The 13,582-nt window shown below is 40.2% G+C and overlaps 1 protein-coding gene across 5 annotated transcripts in view; it reads left to right on the top strand.

The window, feature by feature from the left end:
• SYNE1 (spectrin repeat containing nuclear envelope protein 1) overlaps positions 1–13,582 on the top strand; it is a 414,665-nt gene that overhangs the window by 265,695 nt on the left and 135,388 nt on the right. For all 5 annotated transcript variants that reach the window (XM_054570132.1, XM_054570129.1, XM_054570128.1 and 2 more), the window contains 3 exons: positions 4,502–4,696; positions 6,195–6,368; positions 9,256–9,447. In XM_054570132.1, coding sequence (XP_054426107.1) covers positions 4,502–4,696; positions 6,195–6,368; positions 9,256–9,447 — 561 coding nt within the window. The remainder of the gene's footprint in view (positions 1–4,501; positions 4,697–6,194; positions 6,369–9,255; positions 9,448–13,582) is intronic.

The following is a 13,582-nucleotide window of genomic DNA, read 5'->3' as shown; positions in this document are numbered from 1 at the left end:
CCTTATTTTTGAGTCAGATGTTGTAGGTAAAGCAGCTGGCTACCAGCTGAGACAGAGTACAGGCGTATTTCACTGCTGTACTTTGATTTTTTCTCAGTGCAGTGAAATTCACATCACATCAAATGAACTGTTTTACAGTGTACGACTCTGTGGCATTTACAACTTAAACAATGTCATACAACTACGCCCTCTATCTGGTTTCAAATTCAGTTTCATCACCTTAAAAGAAAACTCCAATAAGTTTGGCTGCTGGATCTTCCAGTTAAAACCTGTAGCTCTCTTCCAAAAATATCAGCTGTCTCTTGAGAGTAAACAGAAGCATGAATAGAGAGGCTTGACTCCAACAGGATGAAGTTAATAGTTCTAGAATCTTTCACTTCCTAATCCTTTCACTGTGTACTTTAGAAGATTCAGAGAGAGCTGCTTTAGAACATCGTGAGCTGCAAACGGAAGCTGCTGGTGACTTCACTGCACAGTTGATTGGTCAAATCCACTGAGATTAAATGAAGAGACGCTTTTTTTTTCCTGGTTGCTTCATGATTCAGTTACATGTTTTCTCTATCACAAATTGGAATTAATTCAGTTAGATCTGTTGAGCACCTACTATATGCACAGCTCAAATAGATGAACTTTTTCATCAATATATGATTAAAAAGCCTGTTTTAGGGGAGGAGTGAATTACCAGCACATTGTACCAAAAAAAAAAAAAAAGTGGTTTGGATTGCGGTGTTAGGAGGTAGATAACTCTTAAAGGTCTTTTGGGAGACACAGATTTTGAAAACTGGGAATGGCAACAGAAGTCCCAGGTAGGAGGCACCATAAATGTATGTGTGTGGAAAGGCACAGGGGACAGAATGAGAGTGAGTGTCTTCTGAAACAATGAGGGGGATCTTCTTGCTTGTATAGAGGTTTAATGCAGAAAAAGACAATGAGGTCTGTCCAGTAATGGGCAGCCTCTACATTAAACAGAACCAAATAATGTGAGTTATTTTATACTTTTGGCAACCAAGTACCAAGAAATTATTATAAAGTAGTAGAAAATAGTTTACTGGACAAAAAGCATTTTGAATATATAACAGGCAACATCAGTCTGTAATTCATTGCAAGCCCATTAAAATATCCCAGTGAGTTCTTTCATAGAGATTGACAAGCTAATTCTATAATACATCACAAATGTATGAAAAGATATATATTGGCGTTTGAAAGGGTCAAGAATAACCAAGGCAACCTGGAGGAAGATGAATAAAGGAAGGATGTATCCCTCCAGGGAGTAAGACTCATAAAGCTACAGTAGTTATGGAAGTGCAGTCCTGGCACACAGCCAAGTGGGTCAATAGAACAGAATTAGAAGCAAAAGCACACTCCCATCTACACAGACACTTGGCTTATGTTGAAAATTATACTGCAGAAAACTGAGTAAAAACTATAATTTCTAAGTAAATAGTACAGGGTAATATCCATATCCATATAAAAGAGTTTGACTCCTACCTACATTGGACACAAAGATTTAAGTTCAGGTGGATTGTAGAGCTAAATGTGAAGGTAAATAAAAAAGTTTTAAAACAGTGCTCCTCAAACTACCTCTAGTGAATAACCTTAAAAATATTATTTTAAATTTCTAACCCATCACAGACCAGTGTGTTAGTAAAATAAAATGCTGATTGGATATCACGTCCACATCAAATTGTTATAAAAGTTTCCTTAACATTTACCCACGATATCTTTACTTTGTCATGAACTGCTGGCAAATATTTTGCAGACTAAAATTATTCCTTGGACCACACTTTGAAAAGCATTCTTTTAGAAGGTAACACGTGAGAATGTGTTCATGATTTGGGGGTAGGCAAAGATCTCTTAACTAGGACACCAAAAGCCTTAACTTTCCCAGTGGTAGAAAATACGGATGTGTATTGGACTGTAATAAAATCAAGAACCTTTGTTTATCAAAGGGCACCATCAAGCAGGTCTCTTCCCATTAAGGGGCACCCACATCACAAAGTAGGAACAAGTGTTTGCAATACATGGAACCAAAAGAAACACAGGCACTCGTTTTTTTAAACTTTAACCTTTATTGTATTTTTTTCCCATTACCATTTAGTTTCTCTATACCCCTACCGCCAGAAAAATGTTTTATTGATTGATTTTAGAGAGAGAGAAGAGGGAGGTGGAGACAGAGATTGATTTTTGTTGTTCCACTTATTTCTGCATTCATTGGTTGATTATTGTATGTGCTCTGACCAAGAATCAAACCCACAACCTTGGCATGTGGGGACAGAGCTCTACGAGCTGAACTACTCCAGCTAGGGCAACAGGCACTCTTGTCCAGAGTAAATAAATATCTCTCCATATCAGTAAGAAAACAAAAGACTTCAATAGAAAATGAGCACAAGAGGTTTAGGAGGTAGTCATCAAAGAAGATATTTGGGTGGCAAATAAGCATAGGGAAAAATGCTTCATCTCATTAGTCCTCAGGGAAATGCAGATTCAAAGTACAATGAGATTACTACTATGAACCCACTAGAAAGACTGAAATGGAAAAGATCCACAAACCAAGTGACCATGGGATACGCTACAATGATGAAAATGATCACTTCTTTCTCCATGTAACACGAGAAACTTTTACAATCATGATGGATTGAAAGAAACCAGACACAAACAAGTACATCAGGTGTGATTCCATTTTTACAGAGCTCAAAAACAGGCAAAAATTAATCTGTGACATGTACAAGTCAACACCTTGGTGATTTGGGGGAAAGACGGAGGTGGCAACGGGGGGAAGGTCCAGGGACTTGTAGAGTCCAGGGAATGTTCTCGTTCCATGACTGGGTGGTAGACGCTTCAATAGTATGTGCAGTTTGTAAGAATTCGTAGAGCTGTACATGTAGTCTGTGTGCCTTTTAAGTGTATCTAATAATGTGAATATAATTGTTTATATAAGAAACCAGTTAAACATGATGATACTTGCTCTCAGGGAAAGAGAAAGTTTATTTGTTGTTGTTTTTTAAAAATAATTATGAAGAGCCTACAAGGAGAAGGCCCTGTGCTTCCAGTGAAGCCCACAGTCCCATAGCGGGCATGGGAACCATGCAAGTAGGGGCGCCTTGGAAATTATGAAATACTGGCAGATATTAAGCCCCTTCCTCAGGAAGGCCTGTTTTTCTAACATACCATTTAAATCCTAAATAAGAATTTTTCCTGCCAAGATTACAGCGAAAGAGCAAGTCATAAAACATGAAAAATGGAAAATAAAAACCGTATATCATTGCAATACATCTTAATCAGGAAAACAGGGCGCTTGCTACTTTACAGAAATGGCCAAGGGTCCCTGAGTAACTATCAAGGAAGGCAGGAAAGTATGAGCTGGAAGGGCATGTGGTACGCAAGGCAGCAGGGGTGCCACCCTACAAGTGTGGGAAGGAGCCTGGACTTTATTTTACGGGCAATAAGCCACTAAATTTTTTAAAGGGAGTGAGAGGGTCTGATTTGCCTCTTTAAAGGCTCATGCTAATGACCTTGTGAAGAAGAGCAGGCTGGAAAGACGAGAATGTGAGCAGGTAGCTCCAGCCGTAGACTGAGAGAACAATTCGGGTAAGAGGGCTGGCTCGGACTTAGGTGGGGGCGGAGGAGATGTACGGGGACACGGTTTGGAGAGAAAAGCCAGTGGATTTGGTATGGGATTGGATTTAGACAGTGCCGGGAAGTGAAGGAAGTGTAACGACTCGTAGGTCTGGAGGTGGAGCGATGCTAAGGGTGGTGCCTTCCCTGAGCTGGAAGGCAGGAGGGGAGGCAGGCTTGGCACGTTACAGGATGGAGCTGCCTACGCAATGCGTGTGTTGAATATACAAGCCTGATACTGAGGGCAGTTGTCCGGGGTAGGGAGGTACCTTTGGAAGGGGTCAGCCTTAGAAACCATTGAAAGGTTTGGGAATGGGTCTCACGTGGGAGAGACTGTGAAGAGAAAAAAGGGGGGCCGGAAGTCAGTGCCGTAAGATGGGAAATTTTAGAGTTGGGAAGCAAAGGAGGGAAATGAGGAGAGGACGATGACGCAGGAACAGGTGACAGATTTCTCCCTTCTGACATAATATGAGTTTGGGATTAAAAAGCATGGCTGTCTCAAACTTGAGGAGATTTGGAGTGGGAGAAAGCATGTTGAGGAAGAAAATGATGAGTTATATTTTCAACATGGAACTGTAGATGCAAACATTAGTTGAGCATACCCCTTTCGGATTATGATGAGCCTATTTAAAACCAGAAACATTGATTAAATTGTTCAAATTCATTTAAATTAGTGACAGGAATGGTTTTGAAATCAGAAATTTTCTGACACTTAGTCTGGTATTTTCATTTTGAAACTTGGGTTACTAGGCCCCATATTTGTTGGTTAAATAACTAAACGTGAAATGTATTCATTAATCTCACGTGATGTGAGACTCAGCCCATGGTAGGATTTCCCACTCCCCTAAAAATGCATACGTGAGTGTGATGCCAGCCTCCCCTGCAGGCTCTAATGGATGAGATTCTCATGCTTCAAGACGAAATCAGCGATCTGCAGGCGTTTCTCGCAGACGAGCTGGTGTCCCAGTCCCCAGAGTGTGACCCCGCAGAGCAGCTGGCCTTGCAGTCCACGCTGACCGTCTTAGCCGAGCGAATGTCCACCATCAAGATGAAAGCATCAGGGAAGCGGCAGCTTTTGGAGGTAAGAAGTAACTTTAAAGCCGTATCTCGGAAGCCTCTCACGTCCTCTGTCTCTCAGAGTTGTGTTGACAAGTGTCTGGGTAACTTACGTGACCTGCAGTTTTATTGCTCCTCACTCACTGGAAGCTGGTTCGGTGTTTCAGGGAGGGGCTCGTGAACAGCCCACTGAGTCAGCCTGTCGCCAGGAATACATCTCTTCACCCCCCTCTGCCTTGTTTCAGTATGAAAAATTGAGAATGTAGAAAGTGAATACTTGGTAGACATGGGCCTTGCAAAGAATCATTGAAGAAGGTTTGCACAATGGTTTGTTATGTTTAAATAAGAGCATTTCATGAATAGTATCACTAATGCTGTAAAGAATAAATCTTTAGTCACAGGCAATTCAAGCACGCTAATCCATGAAAACTTAATACTCTTTATGTCCTCTTATAATTGCTGGCCCTAAACATATATGATATTAGACCTGAGGTGCTATAAAGACCTTTTGACTCAAGTGTCTGTCTCCTTGTACCCCTGGGACATAATCAGTTCTCAATGCATTTTTGATAGCATGAATTTATTATTTTATTTAGCTGTTGACTATTCTATAATTCAATTAACCATGGTCCTATTGTTGGATGTGTAGATTCTTTCTAGTTTTACTATGATAAGCTTAGCCAGATCATATATTTGTATATTTCTTATTTGGAAGAAATTTAAAACCAATGTGTCTGCTCTATTTAAACTTTATTTTAAACTATTTTAAAATTTAATTTAAGATAATAATAAATTATTCATAAAATAATTTTAAAGTAAAATATTTAGAGTACCTTATCTTAAGAATTAACTTTTTACATTATTAATATTGTTCCCAATCACTCTATGAAACATTTGTGGAGTTTCAAAATAAAGTGTTTTTTTTTTTTTAATATGAATCATTTGCCATCATTGGGAAAAAAAAAAGCAGAAATCCAACAAAAAAATGAATTGCTGCTTTCATTCAAGGAACTAGTAACACTGGGCCACCTCTTCTTGCAGGAAATCTATTGCCTATGACTGTATGATGCTGCCTTTTAGGTGGACTGTACGTTTTTCAGTTTGTCACAGTGTCCACCACTCCCTACAGTTCCCCCAACATTTAAGCCATGTACCTATTTCTATTTACCAACCTTCTTATGCCTTTGTTTTGTTTTAATCCTTGGTCAGTTTTCATCATTCACATTATATGCCTGATCCTGCAAGTGTATTATTTAAGAATGTTTAAACTCTTGGTACACGTTAGACTCACTGGAGAAGCCTTTTAAAAATATAAATCTTGAGACTCACCTTCAGAAATTCTTATTTATTTCTGTGGTATGTGGCCCAACAATAGGGTTTTTTTGGGTGGGTTGGTTTGTGTTTTTGAAGTTTCACAGTTCATTCTGTTGTGCAGCCAGGGCTGAGAACCATCACTCTGTTGTGTTGAATCCTAATAATTTAACCTCAGGGCAATCGATATAACATTGCACTTAACTCCCTAGGAGAAGTTAAATGATCAGCTGGAGGAACAGAGACAGGAGCAGGCCCTGCAGAGGTACCGCTCAGAGGTCGACAAGCTGGACAACTGGCTCTTAAGCACTAAGGCCACCCTGGACGAGGCCCTGGGCACCTCCAAGGAGCCCATGGACATGGAGGCCCAGCTGGTGGACTGCCAGGTATGGGAATCATCTCGAGGGAGTATGTTGGCATCACAAAGCACGAAGTTTTTAAGTGAAAACTTAACAGTAAAAAGGCTTGATATGGGTGTATGACATTTCACAACCCATATACTTCATATATTTAGAGAGTAGAAAAGCAGTATCTTATAAAAAGCTTAAATGAAATTCAGACTTGAAAGTTGTCTTTTGAAAAACTTTATCAGTAATTCTTCATCTGTAGAAAATCTTCAACTTCCTAAAGGAAATTTTAAAAAGACTGAATTTGGGACTACTAAAGAAAACAAAGCCAATGAGAAGGATTAGTGCCAGTGAGTAAGGCAGGTGTTAAACACAACAGGAGCTCTTCCTAGGTGGCTCTGTTGCAATTTGGGTTCTAATTCTGATATATCTTTTGGAAAACTTGGAAAAACTATCAGTTTTTGGCAGACAGACTGAACACAGGAAGGTTGTCTTTCTGGAGCAGAGATTTTCTCTGATGTGAGGGCTCTTGGAATTGAGGGATAATGACATTAAGGTTTTATTATAATATTATTTTCTTACCTCTTTGTTATGAAAAATTTCAAATACACAGATAAGTATAGAGAATATCTCTAATGATCTCCATGTGACAATCATTGAATTTTAAAGATTATGAGCATATTATACTTCATACATGAGTAACATATTTCTTCAAAGCTTTTGCCTTTAATGAGCAAGTCTCTAGAAAATCCTATCTAATCTACAGGGTTAAATATCAATAAGCATGACTTCATATGTATCCCATTTAGGATCAGAGGAAATACACAGAAACCATTGATTAATGAATGTTATCTGTTTCCTTAATCAGTTTGGTCATTTCTTTTATGATTTGAGATTTATTGTACTATTGATCATTATAGTTTAAATTTTTAAATTCCTTGGGCAATTTATCCATGTGTATTCAAAGCATTATTATCCTGTGCTTTGATGCTAGACAATAGGGAGCCACATGGCAGTGTTTTCTAGTCTTTAGATCATATTTTCTAAAGTTTCCTTCTAGAAAGAAACACCTATTTTTAGCATTTCCTTTTAGCACTTGAGATTACCACACGCGCTAGCATTTCAAAATATGTTTTGTCATTACTCCCACCTCTCCCTTTTGGATACCTCTATTTTTATCATTATATATAAAGTCTGTAATTTAAATAACATATTTCAGGACTTTTACAAAGTACCAAAATGGTCTTTTGACAAAAAATGGCCTTTTGACAATATTTTTAGAAACTAGAAGCATATGGAATCACACAAACACACAACCGTTCCTTGATCAATTCAAATCCACTATTTGAGCCAGCTGTATAACTGTAACTGTGGCTGTTACACAGAAGTAGGGCCAAATTATGATGTTTGGGGCTCAGGCCACTTTGCTTCCATGGGTCCCTTCTTCTATAAAAAAGATACTAAAAATTATATTTTTATTTTACAACTGCTTTGGTACAAAGACTAATATATTCCAAGGTGGGTTCATTTTTTTCTTCTGATTTTATTTTTTATTTTTTAAAGATACTGTTTGTTTATTTTTAGAGAGAGAGGAGAAGAGGGAAAAAGAGAGGGAGAGAAACATCAGTGTACGAGAGATACATCAGCTGGTTGCATTCATTTTTTTCTTCTGATTTTATTTTTTATTTTTTAAAGATATTGTTTGTTTATTCTTAGAGAGAGAGGAGAAGAGGAAGAAAGAGAGGGAGAGAAACATCAGTGTACGAGAGATGCATCAGCTGGTTGCCTCTCGCACTCCCCCCAACCAGCCATGTGCCCTGACTGGGAATTGAACTGGTGACCTTTTGGTGTGCAGGCTTGCGCTCAATCCACAGAGCCACAACAGCCAGGGCTATTTTTTTCTTCTGATTAAAAAAAATTATAATTACAACGTTTTCTTGGATGCCCCGAAGAACTATGGGCCCTCAGCACTATGCCAACTGTGCCTAATGAAAAAATCAGTCCTGTATAATATTAATTTCTCAAAAATAACCCTCCAGATATCATCCTTTAAAACCCAATTTCATTAAAAATTTCACTCTTTCATTTAGTTCTAGATTTTTGGTTCAAACCTGTGCTCTTAAAATTTCTTGGCAGTAATTCTGATTTTGTACAGGAAAATATAATTTTTTTCTCATTAATAATTTACTTGATTGAAAATTTATAAATTAGGAAGTATTTTTCAGAGTATAGAGTGAGGAATATAAAAATAGAATAATTTCTGTAGGAAATAAAATGGGTGTTATTTGTTTTGCTTGATTTTGTTGTTGTTGTTCTGGCTTTGTTTTAAATCTTCACTTGGAAGAAGGGAGGCTGTTTTGCTGCTTCCCTGGACTTAGCCTCCATTTTAGAAGAAAACTTTCAGAAATGTAAAGTTAAAAATACATCATAAAAAAATTAAACATAAATATAAAAGCCAAGAAACAAAAATAGCCGTCTGAAAAACAAAACTGACCCAAAGTAGCAATATTTTGACAGAGAATCCTTTTTAAATTGAAAAGAAAATATTTTATCATGTGAGGTCTTTACTATTATGAGCTATAAGCATCACAATCTAACAGTAAAATAACAACATAATTGTAGTAATGGGATGGCACTAAGGCCTGGCCTTTTCTCCTTGTCTGTTGATTATATGAAATGGGCTTTCCATGTGTTTTTCCAATATATTTTTTATTTTATAACATCTAACCTTAAGAGAAAAATCAAGAAGCTGAAGAAATTTTTAAAAATCTATTACCCTTCAAGGCTGTAGGAAATCTAGGAAAGAAAACACGAAGCATGTTCTTTTGATGAAAGCCTTAAGGAAGGGACGTGTTTCACTGTGAGAAGCCATCTTTGCAGAGGCCGGCGGGGTGTGGGAATTTCATCCTCCTTTCTGTTGCCCCAGAACATGCTGGTGGAAATAGAGCAGAAGGTGGTGGCCTTGTCGGAGCTCTCAGCCCACAATGAAAACCTGCTGCTGGAGGGCAAGGCGCACACGAAGGATGAGGCTGAGCAGCTGGCAGTGAAGCTGAGGACGCTCAAGGGGAGCCTCCTGGAGCTACAGAGAGCCCTGCACGACAAGCAGCTCGACATCCAGGTGAGAGCTGCAGCCGCTGACAGCAAGGCCATGCTGCGAGGGCAAGTGAATGCTTGTGCACGGCTGGCCTGCCTTTGTAAGCCTGTCCGTATAAGGAGAAGGCGGGGAATGGTGCATACTTACGCACATACCTGCTTTACACAAACTTTGGCATAGGTTTTCAGCTAGGTTTTGTAAGGACTGTTTAAATTCATGGACCTGAAGATTGCAATGTAGGAAAGGAATTAAAAATAAATATTAAAATCTAGCAAATCCATGATTTGAAAGAGTATTTATATATAGTTCATAAATTAAGATATTCCCAAATATTTTTACATTTTTTTTTCTTACATTTCTCTTCCATTCCACTTTTTAGATATACCTGGACTTTTATTTAGGGCCTACAACTTTAGAGTTGTCATATATTCCAGGTGAATTGAAACTTTTTAATATCATGTAGTGACCTTAACACGCCCTTACAGCGTTTTTTGTTTCATGTTACCAGAGCTTTTGAGGGACGATATTTGCCGAGTATATCTTTGAACTTTCCTTTGATTTCACTTTTCTGGGTTCTATTGTTTTAGATTTGATTCTTTTAATGATATTATTCACTGATTTTTAGAGAGGGGAAGGGAGAGAGAAAGAGGGAGAAGCATGATGTGCGAGCGAAGTGTCAGTCGGCTGCCTCTCGCACGCCCCCAGCTGGGGACCTGGCCCATGGCCCAGGCCTGAGCCCTGGCCAGGAATGAAACTGGTCACCTTTCGTTTTGAAGGCCAGTGTTCAATCCACTGAGCCACACCAGTTGGGGCAAGATTTGATTCTTTTAAAGAACATTTAGCAATATTTTGTTGGTTGGAAAGATTTTACCTAATCATAAAATCTCTGACTTTTAGAAGATAGGTTTAGTCTAGTTGCACTTATTGTAATTACTGATATGTGTGAACTTTTATCACCTTTTTTGTTCTCTATTTTTCCTGCTCTTCCGCTCTTTTTATTATTTTTCTCCTTTTTAACCCTTGTTTTAAGTCCTTGAGTGCTTTTCTTTGTTTTCCTTTTTTACTCTCAACTTTTTACCATGCATATCTGATAAATTCTAAGCTTATATCTTAATCTCTCTCCAGATCAATATAAGAATCTTTCACTCAGATTTCTCCCCATGCAACATTCATACTATTATTGTCTGGTCTTTTTATTTTGTTTTTTAAATCTCTACAAATTAGATATTACGTTTAGTATCCTATACAAAAATTAAGCCAGTGTTTTTTGAGAAACTACTATATGTCAGCTACTATTCTGTATGACAGAGTGAGGGAGCATGGGAAACAACCATCTACCTGTATCTCTATAATATCTATGTCTATATCTACATCTATATATTCCTACCTTCAAAAGATTAGGGATGGGGGAGACAGATAATGAATGAAATTAAAAGGTGTTATTATCTAGTAAGTTAGAAGATAGTAAGAGCTATAGCTGAAATACAATAAAGCAGGTAGATAGGGAAAAGTGGGACTTAGGCAGGGCTGCAGTTTTAAACAGGGTAGCCAAAGAAGCCTCCCTCCGGTTCTGGGAGTGAACCACGTGGAGATGTGAAGGAGAGTTCCAGGCAAAGGCTCCCCTTTGCACTGGTTGTGTTCAAGGAGGCCAGTGTGACTGGAGTAGGGTGAACAAGCAAACGGGGCCAGACAGGTAACAGGGGCCCCGGGTGCACAGCATCACTGTAGGCATTGTCTGCATTTTGCCTTTTACCCTCGGGGAGACGAGAAGCCACTTGGAGCACGTGGGATCAGAGGAATGGCCAGATCAGATTTTAACCACTCGTGAGGGACCAGGACAGAAGCTGAGATCCCAGTTAAGTGGCCTAGCGCAGAGGGGGACATGCTGAGAACCTCACAGATTCTGGATAACTGGGGGCATGAAAACTGTCAGAGGAAGAGACTTCGGGGAGAATGAGCGGTAAGGGCAGGAGGATAATTTTGGACAGGTGAAGTCTGAGAAGCTATTTACATTTCAAGTAGTGGTGGGAATTCAGGAGGGAGACCGAGCCCAGAGTCATCGACCTTCAGCTGGTCCTTAAAAGCATGAGATTTGATGAGCCCACCAAGGGAGTCAGGAGAGAGAAAGAAGACCAAGGTCCTCAAACCAAGCTCTGGGACACTCCAATGGTAAGAGTTTGGAAGGTGTGGAGGAGACCACAAAAAAGAGTGGAAAAGAGAAACCAGTGATGTAGGGCAACGGTCCCCAACCTTTTTGACACCAGGGACTGGTTTTGTGGAAGACAATTTTCCCACAGACAGGCTCGGGGGAGGGGAGACAGGAGGTGCTCAGGCAGTAATGCAGGCAACGCTTTGCTCACTTGTTCACCTGCTGCTCACCTCCTACTGTGTGGCCCAGTTCCTAACAGGCCATGGTACTGGTACCGGTCCACAGTCCAGTCACATCAGGGGACCCCTGATGTAGAGGAAGACTGGGAGTTTGGTCACTTGAAAATACATGAAGTAAGATGAGAATTGAGCCATAACCCCTGGGTTTAGCAACATGCGAGTCCCCTGGGACCTCAACAACAGCTGTTTTTTTCGGTGAAGGAGCGGAAGCAAAGGCACTAAAACGACACTGAGAATGGGAGGAGAGGCACAGGCAATACAACGTGCAGACAATGCAGGAGTTTCACTGTGAAGGAGGCCAAGGACTGGAATAAGCTATACAAAGTGGGTCAAGAGAAATTTGTTTCATCTGAAGAACAGAATAATGACAGACAACCACAAGCTGAATTGCATGCAAAGGCAGGAAGACCCACATACACATATACAAACACACACATTCACACACCTCACAGAACAAGGGTGTCTGTGTGTCTTTCATCCCATGGGTTTGACCCGGGCCAGAGATCTGTGCAGGACTGGACTCCTGAGGCTTTGGTTGCCTGTGCCAGGGCCTCAGCGTGATGACCAGGCCCAGGGCACTGCTGCCTTGCCTGAGCCCAACCCAAGCATGTCCACCCTGCGCTGTGGCAACTGCCCCTTCAACATAGCCTCGACCTATGCCTGTCTTGCTCTGTCTTGCCTGCTCAGGCTGCCTCTCTCCCTCTCTCACTTATAGGACTTGTTTCCATGTAGATGGACATAACTCAGTAGAGGAAAAATCAATGAAAAAGAAGTGAGATTGTAAGGACAGCCCAGTGCAGGAGAGAGAAGAGGGGACCAAAGAGGAGGGCGTAGTCTTAGAACTCCAGTGTCAGGAGGGAGGGAGACGCCCGTATTTGAGTGCAGATGCCAGCAGGGGACGGGGGCACAAGGATTGTGGTGCAAACTCAATGCACCGATGCTGTGATTGCTTCTATTGTCTCAGTGTAATGATTTTTTCAGACTAAACTACATATTTTCAGTTCTTTGTTAACGGCATGATTATGTGATCTGAAGCATCAAACCTAATCAGTAGAAAACTATTAGAAGCAATAGCTTGATACCTGGGAGAGCTCTTCCTTTTAAAGCTCTACTTGAGCCCTCTCACTGGAGGCAGGGAGGAATGGAAGAAATAATTATATTTAAAAAAATATAGGCTCCATAGACAGCAGCCTGCCTGACAGCCAGCACTTGGAGGGAGGGATTAAAGGGCCAGCCTACACCCCAAGCCCGCAGGGCTGGGAAGGGGGTGTAAACAAGTGAAGCACATCCTGTCCGGACCTTGGCAAGCTGGTCTCAGGTCAGAGAAGCAGCTGTTAACTCCAGCTGTTGTCATACGGGAATTTAGAATCAGCATCACTAGATCTTCCAGAGAAAGAAAATTTGGGCTTATAGCTAAAATCTTCCTCTTTTGAAACATTTAATTCTAAAATTTAAAAATAATTTGTGTGCCAAATAAAGCATATCCAGAAACCAGACCTTGACTCTGGGGCCGTCACTTTGGAACTGCTGTTCACTGGCATTCATCGGTGACCTGGGGCGAGATCCTTGAGCTTCCTTTTCTTGCAGATCAGTTATCTCATCTGTAAAATGGGGATAATACTGGTATTTAACTTTTAAAAATCCTGAGAATTTTAATGCAAGCAAGATTGCAGTAAGCGCTCAAATCGCAGTGAGCATAATGGTGAATAACAACAACTAACAGTTTGCAAACCACAAACCACATTCTTTGTGAGGAGAGAACTGTCAGGCT

Source organism: Pteronotus mesoamericanus, unplaced genomic scaffold (genome assembly GCF_021234165.1).
Source record: "Pteronotus mesoamericanus isolate MK-2021 breed Mesoamerican mustached bat unplaced genomic scaffold, CSHL_Meso_final contig_20, whole genome shotgun sequence".
In the NCBI taxonomy this organism is placed as follows: Eukaryota; Metazoa; Chordata; class Mammalia; order Chiroptera; family Mormoopidae; genus Pteronotus; species Pteronotus mesoamericanus.
The sequence above is the reverse complement of the archived record's forward strand: the minus strand, read 5'-3'. Positions and strand labels throughout refer to the sequence as shown.